Source organism: Onychostruthus taczanowskii, unplaced genomic scaffold, assembly GCF_017590055.1.
Source record: "Onychostruthus taczanowskii isolate IOZ18803 unplaced genomic scaffold, ASM1759005v1 scaffold53, whole genome shotgun sequence".
Lineage (NCBI taxonomy): Eukaryota > Metazoa > Chordata > Aves > Passeriformes > Passeridae > Onychostruthus > Onychostruthus taczanowskii.
In genome coordinates this window covers 1443239-1459583 of record NW_024502902.1, presented here as the reverse complement: position 1 = coordinate 1459583, position 16345 = coordinate 1443239, and the positions used below count along the sequence as shown (strand labels likewise).

The 16345-nt window shown below is 44.1% G+C and overlaps 1 protein-coding gene across 1 annotated transcript; it reads right to left on the bottom strand.

Moving 5' to 3' along the window:
• Positions 1 to 129: 129 nt before the first annotated feature.
• Positions 130 to 16264, bottom strand: DESI1 (desumoylating isopeptidase 1). Its single transcript, XM_041416655.1, has 6 exons — positions 15973 to 16264; positions 6952 to 6976; positions 5990 to 6056; positions 5232 to 5341; positions 4364 to 4486; positions 130 to 3226 (listed from the first exon to the last, which is right to left on the bottom strand). The coding sequence occupies exons 1-6, from the start codon at positions 16244 to 16246 to the stop codon at positions 3133 to 3135; spliced, it is 693 nt and encodes a 230-aa protein (XP_041272589.1). The 5' UTR covers positions 16247 to 16264; the 3' UTR covers positions 130 to 3132.
• Positions 16265 to 16345: the final 81 nt, after the last annotated feature.

Sequence of the window (16345 nt, the reverse complement as noted above, 5' to 3'; positions counted from 1 at the left end):
CTGGCACAAACTGCTTGGACAATTTCTCATGCTGCACTTCCCAGGTGGCACCAGAGTGAAGAAAATGACTGCTGGGCAGCTGCATTGGCTGGGCAGCTGTGTGGGCACATGCATTCAACCAGAAAAATGTGTTGTATTTATTTTTATTGTAATAGAAAAAAACCCCACAAGTAAATCAAAACATCACTTTCTGCCTAAAGACATTATTAACATTTTTAAATGGCACAGGGGAACCTCAGCAATACAAGACAGAATAGTAAGTGTGGGCAAAAGGATTCCATTCCCTTTCAGGATTTCAGTTTCCCTGCCCCTTTGTCAAACAGCTGCCTGAAGTTCATCACCTATATACATTTACATACACTTCTCAGTCTAGTTTGTTTTCAGCTGGGTGGAACATTGAGGGCACAGTCCTGCAATTTACACATAACCATCTTTGGAGAAAACAGGTTTCCTAAGAGTCCTGCAGGGAACAGGGGTCTCATTACCCAGTAAGACCAAGCAAAGAGGATTCCCTCTTACAGTTCTTTTGCCACAAAACACAAGAGTAGGTCCTGAGCCCAGGAGTTCTTTGACTATTGCAAACAATATATGGCTGAGTGAAATTTTACCCAGTGACCTTAAAGAAGGAGTATTATCTCTGCAAAGGGGCTCTGCTCAGGAGGGGAAAAGGCAGACTGCAAAAATGCACAGGGTGAATGTCTTCCTTTTCTTTCCTGCCCTGAGAGGATGCAAAAAGTCCTGAAGTAGGCAGCCAAGCAGAAACTAGGCTCAGGCCATCCAAAGTGGTGGACATACAGGGCATATCCTCATTGTGTAAGTGTGTGAGGCAGAAACCATGGCACCACTGCTTCCATCACAGGCAGCTGTGCCTGAAGTGATAGTTTGCTGAAGGGCAAGCAAGCACTTGTGCTGCTTGCAGGTACCAAACCAGCACAGCAGGATGCTGGGCTGCAGTGTCAGCTAGAGTGGACCTGCTCAGCTGAGGAAGCTCCAAGATCTCTAACATGATCTACAGCATTTTGTGGCACAGTCATGTGTGTATGCAGATGAAGGGCTGGTTACTCTCCACAAACATGTATGGGAAAAGACTGGAGATAATACATATACTGGACAGGAAAACTAAGCTATGGCCTAGTAAAACCAAACACCAATCCTCCCTCCAGGAGCATCAAAAGGCATTCATAACTGACTTTCATAGAATGTTTTCTGCAACCAGGACATTTGGAGGGGGAAAGATTGAAAGCTTTTGTATAAAGCCATCTGTGGTAACTGCTACACAGTTACCTCTGAGTCCAGTCCATCAAATGAAATGCTTAAGGAGAAGGTGATGGCACAAGCTGAGAATGACAAGGAAAAGAAGCATCTGGGCTGCAGGGGCCACTGCTGTGCACTGAGAGCAGGTAAACATGAAACAGCAGAATGGCCTCACAATTCCCTATTCCCATCTGTGCACTGGCTCCACAAGGTGCAGGACAACAGAGTACTTGACAGTGACTAAATTGCAGTTTTCCTCTATTCCAACCCCTCAAAAATACAAACTGTTATAGCCCACACAGAATAACAGTGTGAGAAATTTATCAATCTGCATTATTCTGGGAAAAAGAACCCAGCAGAGGAAAGACATCTCCTTTAGCTATATAAGAAGTTTCCAGTGCAGGAAGTTTGAGATGCAGGACTGAATGGCAGCAATACTTTTCACAACAAAGCACTGGACAAATGGCTGTACATTTGCATAGATGCTTTTTTGGCAGCATCTGGGATGTGCAATCCCCATTTATAGAGCATCAGCAGTGTTCTGGGGTTTGTCTGATGTCTTTCTTATATTCCTTCCTACATGTAACTGCTACAAAATTGTTCAGGAAAGTAGTGTACATATATTTGCATGAAAAGAAAACATTGTGCCTATTTTTTCATTCCCCTGTTCTTTCCCACTGCAAGTAAATGCAAAGCTCTAAAAATCTTAAACTAGAAGATGCAGTATTGCTATAATCAAAGGTTAATCTAAGCACAGGACTGCTTCTGCATGTACCCCAAGAAACTCAGTTGTTCCAGAGAAAAGCTTAATTTTACTCTTCCTCATTTTCTTTACGTTTAGGGAGACCTAGCACTTATTTCTCTTAAGGAAAGCCCTGATGTGCTTGACTGCTTTGGAAAGGGCAGCACTTTGTTGGAACTCCTACTGTGTCTGCAATTGGATATTGAAGGCAGAATTGGTCCAGCTGGTATTATCATGCAGTTGCCATGCTACTCCTGCCTTACTGTACTGTAACTCTGGCTTTGCAAGGAAAAAAAAAAAAACAACAAGAAGACAGTTCTTATGCATTAACAAGGTTCTGACTATCTGCTAATAAGCTTATGTGTGAAAAAAGGAAACATTTCACTTCATTTTATTTTCACCTGATATTTGTCTCTACCACTTCTGCTCATGAGATTCTGTTCTTTCAGCTGGTTACTTCCCATAACTCTTGGATCTGGCATTACAAGGCTCTTGGTAACCTTCAGCTCCAGGTTCCCTCTCACCACAGCAAGTGCCACTGAATTTCAGCTTCTGAGTGTGACACTGACACATGGTTCAGCATCATCACCTTTCCCATACACTTGTACCACTGCAAATTCTAATCAGATGAGTTCAGCTCGTCCCTTGAGCAAATGTCAGTGAAATATGCAGACTAATCCTGGGACACCTTCACTTCCTAGGCTACCAACACTTGCTCTGCTTTTTTTGCTAGACTTCAGCAAAGACCCCCCTAAGAGAGGCAGTGACAAGACAGATGCAAGTCTGCAAGGGATGGCCAGGACATCCCCTTATTTACTTCAGGTTGTGTAAGGGGCCATTGAATGCTCATGGAATGAATTTCCACTTACCAGCACAGGAGTTATGTAGAAAGTGTCAGCCTACTTGGACAAGACAGCCTTTATAAATTAGTATAATACTATTAGAAATTATGGCAATATTTTTGGTAGCGTTGTCTTACATGCACCCTGATAAATTCTCTCCCCAGGAAATTTTAAAACTTGTCTTGTAACTTCTTTAGAGTTAATTCTCATGAGAAATTATAAAATAGAAATCTGGCAGATTCATGTTTAAAAAGGAAGAGGCCTGGTGAGGCTGGGCACACTGGGTCACTCCTGTTAGCTCTGTCCATTGTGTCTGCTGAAGGTATTGCCTCCGGGTGGCTGGATCTGGATGGAGTCCAGGAGGGGCCTTAAAGCTTGTCCAAAAGGTCTGAGAAGTAAAGAAATAAATATCTCAAATAGTTTACTTGGTCAACAACTCCCATTTACTGAAGTGCACTCAAACCAGCATTCTAGAAGCAAATGTGAAGAAAAGACTTCCACTACAAACCAAAGCAAACTAATTTAACCTATTAGTTTACTGTTCAATAACTAAGAAACTTAAACACGATTTTGTATCATATAATCATCAGATAAGGTAGTTCTGAGTCCTAACATGCCTAGACTGCTAATGTAACACTGTCTGAAACCAGCTCTCAGTAATTAATTCTATTTAAGTGTGCAAACAAAATCTCTGTTATGCAACTGCAGTGTTCCACTAAGTACATCACTACTGAGGCCTGCCAAAAGAATAGCCTCTAGCTTACTTAAAAGACAATGGTTCAACACTGCCAGAAAAATTTCTGTTGCAATCTGTAGCACCTGGCTTGTCTTTCAGTAAGACTCACTCTGTTACAGACTTTATCTGATTTTGAGAGATCTGAAGTGCTAAGAGTCCAGGGTAGAAGACCCATGTCTCACAAATAATGTGCTACACCACTATTATGAGAAGTAAGACCTAAATGATAGAGCTCACATTATCCTACTGGGATCCTCACTAGCTGAGAGTTAAAAAAATAAACAAAACAAAAAACAAAAACAACATGTGAATTATCAAGCAGGAAATTCTTAATTTCCTTTTTTTTCATATTCTCTTTCTCCACCCAATCCTAGCTTTAAAACTGCATCATTAATTTTAAAATTGCATCTCCCCTGCCTCTTCACAAGCAAAGTGACACCTCTGCAATTATGGTGCTTAGAGAAATGACTTTTAACAGATACTGGTTGTCTAAGAAGGAAAAAACCCTTGCACTGTTTTCTGAAACTTTCCATATATAAGAGACCATCACAAAAGAGCTAGTTTAAGTTAAAGGTAGAAGAACATCCTTCTCCTCTCTTCTCTGAACACCAGTGCCAGTTAGCACTTGTCATACAGTGTTGCAAGTGTTGATGTAAAGAAAATTGCATCCTCTCCTTAATCTTATGCTGGCTCTCAGACAGATCCATCAGAAACTGGTACTGCTGGCTCTGTCAAATGTTTAAACATTAGCATGAAGCAGCTACAGAGAGGAGGGGCATCCGTACTCACGTGGAAAGAACTTCAGATGGAAGGTCAGTGATATAGGAAGGGATTTTTTTTCCTGTCAGAAACTGTGCCACTTCATTACTGAAGGTGTTGCAGTTATGTTCAAAGAGGTTATAAGACTCTCCTCTGTGTCACAGAAAGAAATTGAAACAAAAAATCCCACAGATTCAGCAATACATCATACAAACAGAAAAAAGTCTTGTACCCTTAATGAAGCACATTTTACATTAGCACTTCCTCCCCCCACCCCAAAGAATTCTAAGGTAAATAGGTAAAATACAGACATCAATGCACCCTCAAATTCCATTGAATCAGGGTGGAAAATGACATCTCTCCACATCCCTGACTTTAATGCAACCATTTTTGGGAGAATAAGTGAGGTCAGGTTTCTTCAATTAAAACCACAGTAGCAGTAACGAGAAATCACAGGAATTATTGACTCTGAAAGACAGCCAGAACACTAAATATTGTGGTTTCCTACTCTTGTGAGAAGCAGAGTAGACTCTTTAACAGTCAAGACCTTGCTTCTACTCGTGTGAAAATTGGCAGCTTTACTACAGTGACTACCTATGACTCACAGGGGAAACTGCTATTTACTGAGAGATTTCATTTTCTCTGGTGACTCTCTCAAAAACATTTCAGGCATTATTCGATTTTACAAAAAACAGCATTAAAGACTTCCCAGAAGAATGCTTTCCCAGCCTAAAAGGTAGCTCCTTGTGTGTACTGGTGCATCAGTCCACTCCATATTTGAGAGCACCAAATGAGAGAGTAAGCAGACCAGCTCTGGGAGCTGGATTGCTTTCATTACACCTTCCTCCATTCTGCACCTTTCTGATATACAGGTTTTCCAGTACAGGCTCTTACTTACCGGAACGCAGATTCCCCCAAAGAGGAAAGGTATTCCAGAAAAATTTCTTCAGTGACTTCAGTGTTGCCCAGATCAACAACTGTGTCTGGAGGGCCAAGAAGTGTCCCTCCCTGTGAAAATGAACAGCCAGAAGATACTGTCAAATGATCAGGCCGAATTCTCTTGGAGGACTCTACTGAATGAAGCTATTATAGTTCCTCCAGGCACAAAAGAAGGAACTTTTGGTGTGTTTATCAAGCAAAAAGCCCTGCTGGTCTCCCTTGTTCTGCACTCAAGAGAATGAGAAGGAACAAGAAACTTCCATTTCAGCTGGTAAATTTGGCTCTTCGGGCTGAAAGCTCTAAGTTATGGCAAAATTCTGCTTTAGAAGAACAGCCCATCCATTTTACCTCTCTAAGAACAGAAAGGTCTGAGAAAACACCATGGTTTGGGGCTTTTTTTCACTCTTAAGAAGTCTGCATGTTACACTTAATGATACAGAATTGGACAAGGTGTCACTCTGGCAAAGCAGCTGCAAAAGGTGTTCTGGATAGATAGACTCTACCAGAAGAAGCAACCCCCAGCCTGAACTGAGTTGGGCTTCAACCCACTGTCCATGCTCCCTTCACCCTCAGTACTCTGGGAAACCATACAAGCAGCTGGCTTCAGCATCTGTCTGAATTCAGAAGTCTTTTGCTGCTTTTCTAAAAAACAGTAACACAAGCAATTCTGATCAGGTAACCTTACAAAAAATGATCAGAAAATTAAGTTTAACTTACGGGTGCACAGCTGGAGATCCCTCCACTGCCATAGAAGAATTCATCCTTATGGACTATTATGGAGGAAAAAAAAAAAGTTGAAATGAAGGAAAAAAGTAAATAGCCTAGCACAAAAATCACTGATAAATTTATGAGCTCAAGGATATAATGAAGGGAATAACTGAAAGAAAAGGTCAATGTGTTTCTGTGAGTGGGAACAGGATCTGCTGGGACATGAAAGGATATGGAAGCAATGATTATCAAGCCTACTGTAATTCTGCAAGCAGTTAGGAAAGAACAGGTTTAGCTAAGAGCCCAGGCATGAGCCTCTCTCAGCTAACGGGCTGAGGGTGAGGTCAGCTCTCAGAGACAGAACCAGCCCTGCTACCACACTGACAGACACTTCTCACTGGCTGAGAATCTGGTCAAAGAGCCACTGGAGATGGATCAGAGGAGAGGAAAATGGATGAACAAGGGTTTAAGGGTTTTCTTGCCTTTAAAAAACCAGCAAACAAGCCTTCTTCACGTGATATCAAAATTCTTGGTATGAATTATAGGAAATTAAGGGGTTTTTTTGTGACTGAATATAGATACTGCTCTTATAGGCAGAAGACTTGATCCTGTAATACCTTCTTCCCACCTACTCTTTTACTATCATGTTTAGTCATGCCTGGAATTATAAGACAAAGTGCTTGGGACAAGGACACCATCTTACCCTTGAAAAAGTACACAGGTGCACAAAAACACAACAGCTACTAAGAACACCCCATTCCATGGGGTCCACTGAGCTAAACCACAGGGTGGTTTCAGTAGCACCTGACTGTACATCATCTTCCTGCCAGTCTCTATTCAGGAACAAAAAGTGTCATGGTCTCTCTTCCACCACAAAATGTTCTTAAGCTCTGAAGCATATATAACTGCATATTGAAAATACTTCCTACACCAGCGTTTTACCCACATTATGCAATTTAAATCTAGTCACTTACCAGATGCCATCCAGCTGTTTCCCTGTATGCAGAGAAAAGAAGAGTTATTAGCAATGTATTTTCCAGATTTCAGCCTACTTTCTGTCAATCACTTAGGAACCAAGCTCATTATTTAACCACGACAGCAACAACAAAGATTTAATCCAGAGCTGCTTCTAAAAAATCCAGAATATCTTTCAAATTGACTACTCAATCACCACATCCATTGTACTTCTTCCCTCCTGGCAGGCAGAGGTAGCAATGCCATCCTATCCTGCTGGTGCTTACCTTCCTTAGGTGTTTTTCTACAGACCAAGAAAGAAAACATTTTCCTAAAATTTGAGTCTTCAATCAGGAGCAGAAGAGCTGAATTTGACAGATTTGATAACTGCAGGCAGCTGGCCAGCAGAGTGTATTCAGTTCTCTTTCTCAGTAACTGATGACAGGTCTGACATAAACATATGACCAACGGTGGTAGCCTCTATAAAGTATTTCACTATTTTCTCTTTTCCCTCCCATCCCCACCCTTAAAAATTAGTTTAAGTGGGAAGGAGGTAGAAAAGTACAGCACTGAAATGTACACAAGTTATAAAGCTGTGTGCTTTCCAGAACTCAGCAGCAAAGACTGGCTTCAGGCACCACTACACTGATAATATAATTGGGTCTCAGAGAAAAGGTCCCTTTTAAAATGTGTTTCCAGTTCCCTAGAAGCAGGAGACCTAAACCTCTCTGTTGTTCATGGCAGGATCTCAAGATTAAACCTATTTCTAAAAGGTCACCTTTTACTGCTCCAGGCAGTAAATTATCTATCCAGGCAGTATTTTATCTATCATAACTGAAAGCCTTGGTCCCTGGTACCCTCCCTTTGGGAGCTTGTAGGGAGCCAGTGCATGCTGTGGGAGATGTGCTATAACTTTATTTCCTGAACAAGCTGCAGAACCTCCAAAAAGCAGATTTAGAGCAGAAAAACTACGTGCATACCAACATGTGGTATTCTCTTGAACCCAAGCACCAGACTGAGTACTCCTCTGCCACAAGAAAAAGCAATCACTAAGACATTTTTTTCCACTCAGGTCTGAAGTAAAATAGGTACCTGCTTCAGATGAGGGTCATGGAAGAGCAGAGGCAGGGGAAAGGCTGTTGTGACAACAGAGCCATCAGCTGAAGTGAGCACACATAGTTTTGAAGCAGGTGGACTGATCTGTCACTCCCATGGGTCACAGCCAGGCAGCAATCACATTCCCTGTCAGCCCATCGCACAGAAATGTAGCCTTGGAGGATGAAGGCCAAAAGAGAGTGGCAATAATGACAGAACCAGAAGAAGGCTGTGTTGCAGTATCTCAGAAGCATCTGCTGGCCCTTTAGCATGTCCCACCGTTGTGCTTCATGATCCTCTGGCCTTTGTTCCATGTGCTCCCCATGAGAGGTTTCACCTCACACCCTGCCAGCTCTGCGGCCCGCTGGCCCTGCAGGCTCAGCAGCACAGGCAGCACTGACCTCTGCTTGGCTCCACCCTTTGGCTTTGCTCGTTAGCATTCTGTGTATCTATTAACAAATTATTACACATTTGCTCATGATAAATAACTTTTTCACTAGAAACTTGAACTTTATCCTTCAGACCAGAGAAACAAACCATTTCAAAGGCAGCACATATTAGAATTGTGCCTGTTCTTTGCATGCTAAATTGAAAGAGGACATCTTAGTATTTACTTTCACACACACCTGTAGCAAACAATAACAAAAGACTTTCCAGAGAGCTGCCACTTTGTACCTAGATTCTGAATGCAGGTGAAAGAGCTAGAGTGGATATTGACAATGTCACAGGTGCTGCCAGGACCTGCTCCTGCAATTACAACACCTACCTGAAAATATCACTGCAGCAAAGGCTACACAATGGGCTGCTCTAGCAAGGTTGCAGCCCACAGCTCAAGGGAAGTGACTCTGTCCTTCAATTTCACACTTGTGAGACCACATCTGGAATGCTGTGTCCACTTCTGGATCCCCACAATATAAAAGACACTGACATACCAGGCTGGAGCACTTACTGTACTGCAGAAGAGCTGAGAAAAGTGGTGTGTCCATCCTCAAGAAGAGAAAGCCCAGAGTCTGTATTCCTGTCTACAAGTACCCAACAGGTATGGATGAAAGGGGACCCTTGCTCTACTCAGATCCGCACAGTGAAAGGCAACAGGTGCTAGCTGGAAAATGGGAAATTCACAATTCAGGAGGAAGCAGGGAAAACATTTATCATGAAGGTGGTCAAACACTGGGGCAGGAGTCCAGAAAGCATATGGGATTTCAATCCTTGAAGATACTTAGAACTCTCTCCAGGGCCCTGAAGAATTTGCTCTTGTTGGCTCTACGTTGAGCAGAACTTCTAGAAGTCCCTTTTCAACAAAGTACTTGTCTGACTGTATGTACAAAACCCAAGCAGAATTTAGGAACTGGACTTTGCTTTTGACTGCAGTCCAATCTTTACTGCTACACATGAAGTCTGTAGCAGTCCAAAGGCAGCAGCTGCCAGGGCAGTAACAGAACAGCTTTTGGCAAGTGAAGCTGCCTATCTTCACAAGGCAGGTCTGTCCGATGCGGCTCAGCTTGGTCGGTTTGTGCCAACACTGATTTGAAAATCTTAATGAAGCTGCAGACCCACTATTTTTCCTTGGCTCCTAGAAGTCATTAACCAAGCTGGCATTGTGGAAAACACACACCAGATCTGCAGCACTGCTGACAATGAGGCATCTGTGGTAGCTCTCCAGCCTGCAGCAGAGAAAATATAATCCCTTTCTTCCACTGATGGACTGTGTCTGGTGAGAGGCAGTGCAAGTGTCTTCAGTGATAACACTGCTGGAGGAATCTCATGCCTAAGAAACCTGCCATTACTGGCCACACATGCTTCAAACAGAGACATCCAAGATTGAGAACTTTTTAGGCTGCTGCAGTACCCCAGGCTCCACAGATGGCTGTTGTCATTTCAACTCAAACAGAGCCACAGAGGAATAAATCAACCAGTTTCTGAGGAACTCGGGCAGCTCCCTTTCCTGCTGCTCGGCAAGAATCTCAGTGTTGCTTGTCTGTCATGTAAGAGGTTATGTACAGACATTCATGGACACAATCATCTTCCTCCTGAAGTTCTGCCTCTGGTGGGGGCCCTCCTCTGTGACTCTTCTTGCCCTCTGTCCCAGACTCAAGACACTGCACAGAACAGGTGACAGCTCACCACCACTGCCACCCTGGTGAGCTCAGGCAGAGCAATCAGGGCAGCCTGCACTAAGGAGGAGTTATGTTTTGCCTTCTGCTCAACATTGCTCACTACACACAAAACGTTTTGCCCAGAGCCCCTGAAGTCTTGATACACACAACAGCCCCAACAGCATGACCAAGCAGGGCTACAGCATTGCTGTGAGTGCTAAGACACAAGCTGTCACTGGGCCTTGCAGCAACACTTTCCAATAAAGCTGTTTCTGGCAGTACTGTCCAGCTTAAAAGCCAGAAGCTCAAGGTTGCCATGAACCTCCCCAAATAATCCTACAGCGCAATAGAGCTGACATCCCATAGTCAACTGAGTGGACTGTAAGAAGGGGTTGCAAACACTATCCAGGATACTGGCAGATATCATCATGTTTCCTGTTCTTCCACTCCTTGGCACAACACTCCAAACTCCTGTGGTCACTGCAATGTGGGTAGAGCTGTGTGCTGGTACTGCCACCAAAACCAAGCCATTTACTCATAACCCGAGGCTGTCTATTACTATATAGAGATTCTCCAGTAATTTCCATCAGAGCTGCAAAAGCCCTTGCAGCATTAAACTGCAGGCATTACCCTTCACTCAATACCTACAGTAAAGCTAATCCAAAGCATGCACATGCTCATAATGCAGAACAGGAATGTCCTGATGGGATGATGCTCTTCTGGGCACTTACTGTATCTGAAGGGAGGGTTATCAAGAGGATGGATACAGGCTCTTCTCAGTGGTGACAAGGAATAGGACAAGAGGCAATGGGCAGAAACTGAGGCACAGGAAGAGCCATCTGAACATGAGAAGAGCTTCTATACTGTACAGGTGATGACACACTGGAATAATTGCCCAGAGAGGTTGTGGAGTTTTTCTCACTGAAAATACTCAGGAACCATCTGGACACAAACCTGTGCAACGTGCCTGAGATGACCCTGCTTGGGCAGGGAGGTTGGACCAGATAACCCACTGTGGTCCCTTCAAACTTACCTATTCTGTTATCCAGGTAAAACAGGGAAACAGCAAGATGCTAACTAGGTTAAATATTTCAAGGGTCAGGGGCTGTTGAACAGGAAAGGTCATTGCAAATTTAGATGTACACATATAATCACACAACATTTACTGTATATGGCCAGGCTATCAGGTATCAACCTTCCCAGAGAAACTGCCTATGTGCCAGCTCAGCCTGAAGTAAATGTGAAGCAAATCAGCTTAGTTTGATGTGCATCCATTCCAAGCTAATGCAAGTCAAGGTACCTTGTTTTCATCACAGACCATGAACATGGACATGAAAAGCTATGGTGTTATATTTGTGAGAGTTTAGGGGGATAGCCTGTCAGTCTTTGGAAACATGATCACTACGTTTTTTGTTTGGGGATGGTTTTGTTTGTTTATTTACTTTTTTATTTTTCCCTTGCTGATGTGCTTCTGTGGCTCGTTCCTGAAAATACTCACTAGAACCTGGGGGAGATGCCAGTTCAGCATAAATCTGTGTGCTTAGGGATATCAAAGATTCAATCTGTTTCAATAAGGCAGAGTATCATATAGCAAGTAAACAAGTTTCTGTATTTGCTGTTTTCTTTATAACATGCATAGCTCAAACACTGTAATGGTGTTTACATGAGCCAGAAACCTATGAGAAAAACAGAACATAAACAGTTCCAGGACCCTCAGCTCAGTCACAGGAACATGGACAATGAAGTAGTTAGATTAGTTTCTTGTAAAATCAATTCAGGAGAGTGTAATTGTTTAGATACAGAAGTATTTTGAAAGAAGAAACAAGCCCATATAATTTTAGAATACCATCAAACTGGATTACTTCCATGCTTAGATTTGTCTGGAAGGCCAAGCACAAGGGAGATTAGATGCTCACCAATCTTTTTTATCGTCACAGTAATTTATTAATCTTGAGGGCCAAACAATGTTGATTATTCCTGTGCATTTTAAATATCAAATGAAAGTGGCATTTGTATATTAATCAAAATTATGATACTGAAGGGCAGAAGAGCTCTGAGACACGAGGGAAGGAACTGTCTGTGCAGATGGGCCCTTAGTTTACCCTATTTGGAGTTCAGACCATCCAATCCTCAGTGCAAGATCTATGCCTGCTTTTGAGCTGTAAAGAAATAATAGGAAGATCAGTGTCTTTAACAATATATTAGTGCTCTGCAATGGATATGCAAACTCCAGAAGACCATAAAAGACTCTAAACAAAAGGAGTGAACTGGTCTCCTGTGGAATTGGAAGCAATAAAATTTGGTCAACCAATATGGGTGTTTCTAGCAGTGCACTGCTTTGCATATTGTTGTAATTTCCCTAGGACAGTCCATTAAGATTCCTGCCTTTTTTCAATTGAAAATTACTCTAATTAGGCAAGCACTTAGTCAAGCACTTTCTTCTATGCGCTACCCAGCGTGCTCAACCAAAGCAAAAAAAACAAAAAAAAAACTAACGGAGAGGGAGGAGCCTGCTTCAATTCCCTTCTCCTTGAGGTGCCTAGAGAGACCCAGAAGGAGGCTGTATTGGGGGAGGGTAACACACACCATTTCCATGAAATCCCCAGCGAACGCTGGGAGCAAAGCTGCTAGAATATCATGCTGAAGCAATTCAAAACTGTCCAGAACAGATGGAGGAGAAGCAGAGAAATGTGCTGGCCTGGGAAAGTGGAACCAAGCAGAAGGCACCTCCTTTCAGCAGTTACCTTTCGCTCCAATTCCCTCTGGGCTGTTAAGTCCCTACAGCTGAATGCACCACTTAAAAATGTCAACCTAAACATACTTCCAGTCCACTCAACGTTAATTTATACTACATTGAGCCAAAGCTGCTGTGGTTAACCAAGCTCCCAGCTCACCCTGTGAGTCACAAAAGCAGTAACCTCAGTTACAGGACAGGAGAACTTTGAGCTGGTAGATATTTTTCTTTAAGCCTATGATGCAATAGGATTTTAATCTTCCTTAAAGACTTCTCTGCCTTTGGACGTCTATTTCAAAATCAGCACTGCAAGCTGAACTATTCTCTTTTCCTCTTTATCCTAAACAGAATCAGGTGGATTATGTTTTCTGTCTTGGCAAGAGAAAGCTTACTGCATTCAGGTCAACATTTCCTATTACTATAACATGAATTTGAACAGACAAATGTAGTCACAGACCGAGAGTGGGGGAGAGAGGACCAGCAGTAGCTACTGAGAAGATGCAAAGTAAAGCAACATAAGAATTAAATGTGCTGTTTCTGATACCAAAGGCAACTGAACTACAATTTTTGGTTATGTATACTTCAGAATAGAAATAGTCACTAAATTACAGGAAGCTTACAGAAAAGTAAGAAGAATAAAAGTAGTCTGGGTAGAGAAAGAGTAAACTTGCCAAGAAAAACAAAGACCATCCGAGGGATGAGACGAAGTCACTCTAAAGCCTGCTATGAACTGTGCTAAACATCTCTGCCTTCCAGATTCATCATTAAATGACAACAGAGAGAACTGGTACTGAAAAAGTCGGTACTCTTGGCAGTGAGAGCTGATCCCTGAAGGCTGTGCTGACACAGTCCCCAGTACCTCAGGACCCTGCTAGCACAACAGAACACACAGTGCAGTGATGCTCTCGCAGTGCTCAGTCTCATAACTCAGGATTCATCCCCCTCTGGCAAGGGGACCTGAGCTGCTGTTTTCAAGCCTGACAGAAATTTATTTTAGCACAATCAATTACTGTATTTATTTTTTTCCTTTCTGAAACAATGTATTTCAATTTAGGCACTATTACAGGATTACCACTCAAAGCAAAAGCATTGTTTCAAACTTGGCATTGATGAAAAGAATACTGTAAGTAGAGATGCCAAGTGTAAATCCTTTAAGAAATGGCCTCCTCTTTAATTTTTATGACTTTCCCTGATGACCTATAGTTTCTGAACATCACTAATGAAAGAATTTATATTGACCATCTCAGAGTTGATATACAGAGAAATAAAGAGAGGGTTTTTTGTTGTTCTTCAGGGAAAAAAGGGTCTATGCATGAGGTAAGAGGAGTATTCTCTCAATCACTTGGCTCTTGGGGAGGTTTCCAAAATCATCTGAAACAGAGCCGAGTGTGAATGCACAGAAGACACAGTTGGAAGGAAGGAAGGAAGGAAGGAAGGAAGGAAGGAAGAATGATTTGTTTTACGGGCAATCATGTCACAGGATCTACAATCTCAAATGTTCTGCAGTCTGCACTGTCACTGTGACCACGCGGGCCTGCTTGGCCACGTTCCATGAACACATCTGAACAGTCACCAGGCAGTACTAGCGAGCAGCACTTCCCCTACCACCAAGAAGCATTCAGGTTTTTAAGCTTTCCTTTTCGCTGCTCAGATTCCCCAAATTTACCACCAAACTATATCACAAGCACAAAGTTTTCAAGCTGTTGTCTGAATAGATTAGAAAGCACCAAAATGAAGTCACGTGCTATGTGTTTTTATGTGGAAATTCAGAAAGCTACAAGATCCCAAGACTGACTTTGTGGGTAAGAAGGGAGCTAAAAAGCCTTTGCTTGATCTGTGTGAAGACTGGCATGGAGACAATTATAGTGGCAACCTATCTCTATTACAGTCTTTACTAGGACCAACACTTTGATATAAGAGTAGTTAAATTCTACTCAACTCAAACACAGGTAAATCATGCATCCATGTAACCTCAAGATTTATAACTCTTAGCACATGATAAAACATGGTTATTTCACCTGATAGGTGAAAAGCTACTTCCCTAAGGGCTGCAATAGAAGCAATTCTGACCACATAAAAAGTTTTGATGTTATCCAGTGCAGGAAACACACATCTCCCAAAGCGGTTGCTGCTAAATGACTAACAGAGCACAACACACATGATCCCTGTACTATTTTCTTCTCAACTCTGCAAACCTATCGTTGACCTGCATGAAACCTCATGCTAAGGTTTGGACTTTCATTTTAAGCTTGCAGGAGATCACAAGAATCTCCTCGTAGGGCAGATGAGCAAAGTGAATGCCAACAAACTGTAAAACAAGATTACACAGAGCCATCTGTTCAGACACTGGGTCTGTTGAGAAGTCTCATCCCGCACAGCCTGCTGGTCTGACACGGGTCAGAATCTGCTCCATAACAGGTATAAAACACTCTCTTGTTGCATTCCTAATTCATGCTTCCAAAACTTTAAGCAAAACCCGTTTCCTTTCCATCCCAAGTTTCACGTTCGGTTGGAAACGCACACAATCTCGACAAGACATACAGCAGGCTCCTACGAACTCTCTGCAGGAGAGGGAGGACAGATAGCTGCACATCACCAGCCCAGCCCGGCCTCGCCACAACATGGAGCCGCTCGAACTCAATAACCTTATAAACAGCAGGCGCCTTTCTCCAGCTCAGCCTTCCGGGGAGCCGGGCTGTCCGTCCCTGCAGGCCCAAGGAACTCTCGCTGCGCCGTTAGTAAACACCACCCGCGCCGCGGGGAGAAGAGGCTGGACCCAGAGCAGCTGGATGTGCCGCGCTGACAAAGCTCGTCCTGAAGACAGCGGGGTCGGGAATCCCACGGCCAAACGCCGCTGTGTTCCCAAGCACCGAGCCGCCGGGCAAGCCCCGCACATCCCAAGCCGCGCTGCGCGCCCTCAGGGAGCCTTCCCCGGCGGGCCGCTCCCGCAGGAGAACGATACCGGGCGGGGATCGCCACCCCCGGGACAGGAGGCGGCGACTTCGGCCCCGTTTTCCGGCGCGGCAAAGCCGGGCCGCGGTGGTCGGCGGCGGAACGCGAGCCCCCGGGAGGCGGAGGCCGGGCCGGCCCCGGGTCCCCCGCCGCGCTCTTACCCAGCATGAGGTGGCTGAGGCGCCGGGCCATGCCCTTGGACAGGTCGTACACATAGAGCTTCACGGGGTGCAGCGCCAGCGGCTCCTCCATGGGGACGCGGGCGCGGCCGCCGGGCGGCAGCCGGAGCCCTTGCAAACAAGGTTGAACGGCCCTTCCCTCCTGGAGACGGAGGGAAACGGGAGGAAAGGGCGGCCCCGGTGCCGGTCCCCGGCGCAGCGGCACCAGCCGTGAGCTGACAGACGGGCAGGAAGGGGCGAACCTGCCCGGGCGCATGCGCGGCCTCCCCGCGCCTGCCGGGCCGCCCCGTCACTGCGCGACAGTGCCGGGGCGGAGCTACAGCCGGGGGGGCGGGGACGGACAAGTCCCGCTGTC

Coding starts and splice junctions, on each gene's coding strand:
- DESI1 (XM_041416655.1), bottom strand. CDS start 16,246: ATGCGCCCGGGCAGGTTCGCCCCTTCCTGCCCGTCTGTCAGCTCACGG. Junction 6,057..6,951: donor CAGCTGGATGGCATCTGGTA/AGTGACTAGATT, acceptor AACTTTTTTTTT/TTCCTCCATAATAGTCCATA. Junction 5,342..5,989: donor GGATCTCCAGCTGTGCACCC/GTAAGTTAAACT, acceptor TCATTTTCACAG/GGAGGGACACTTCTTGGCCC.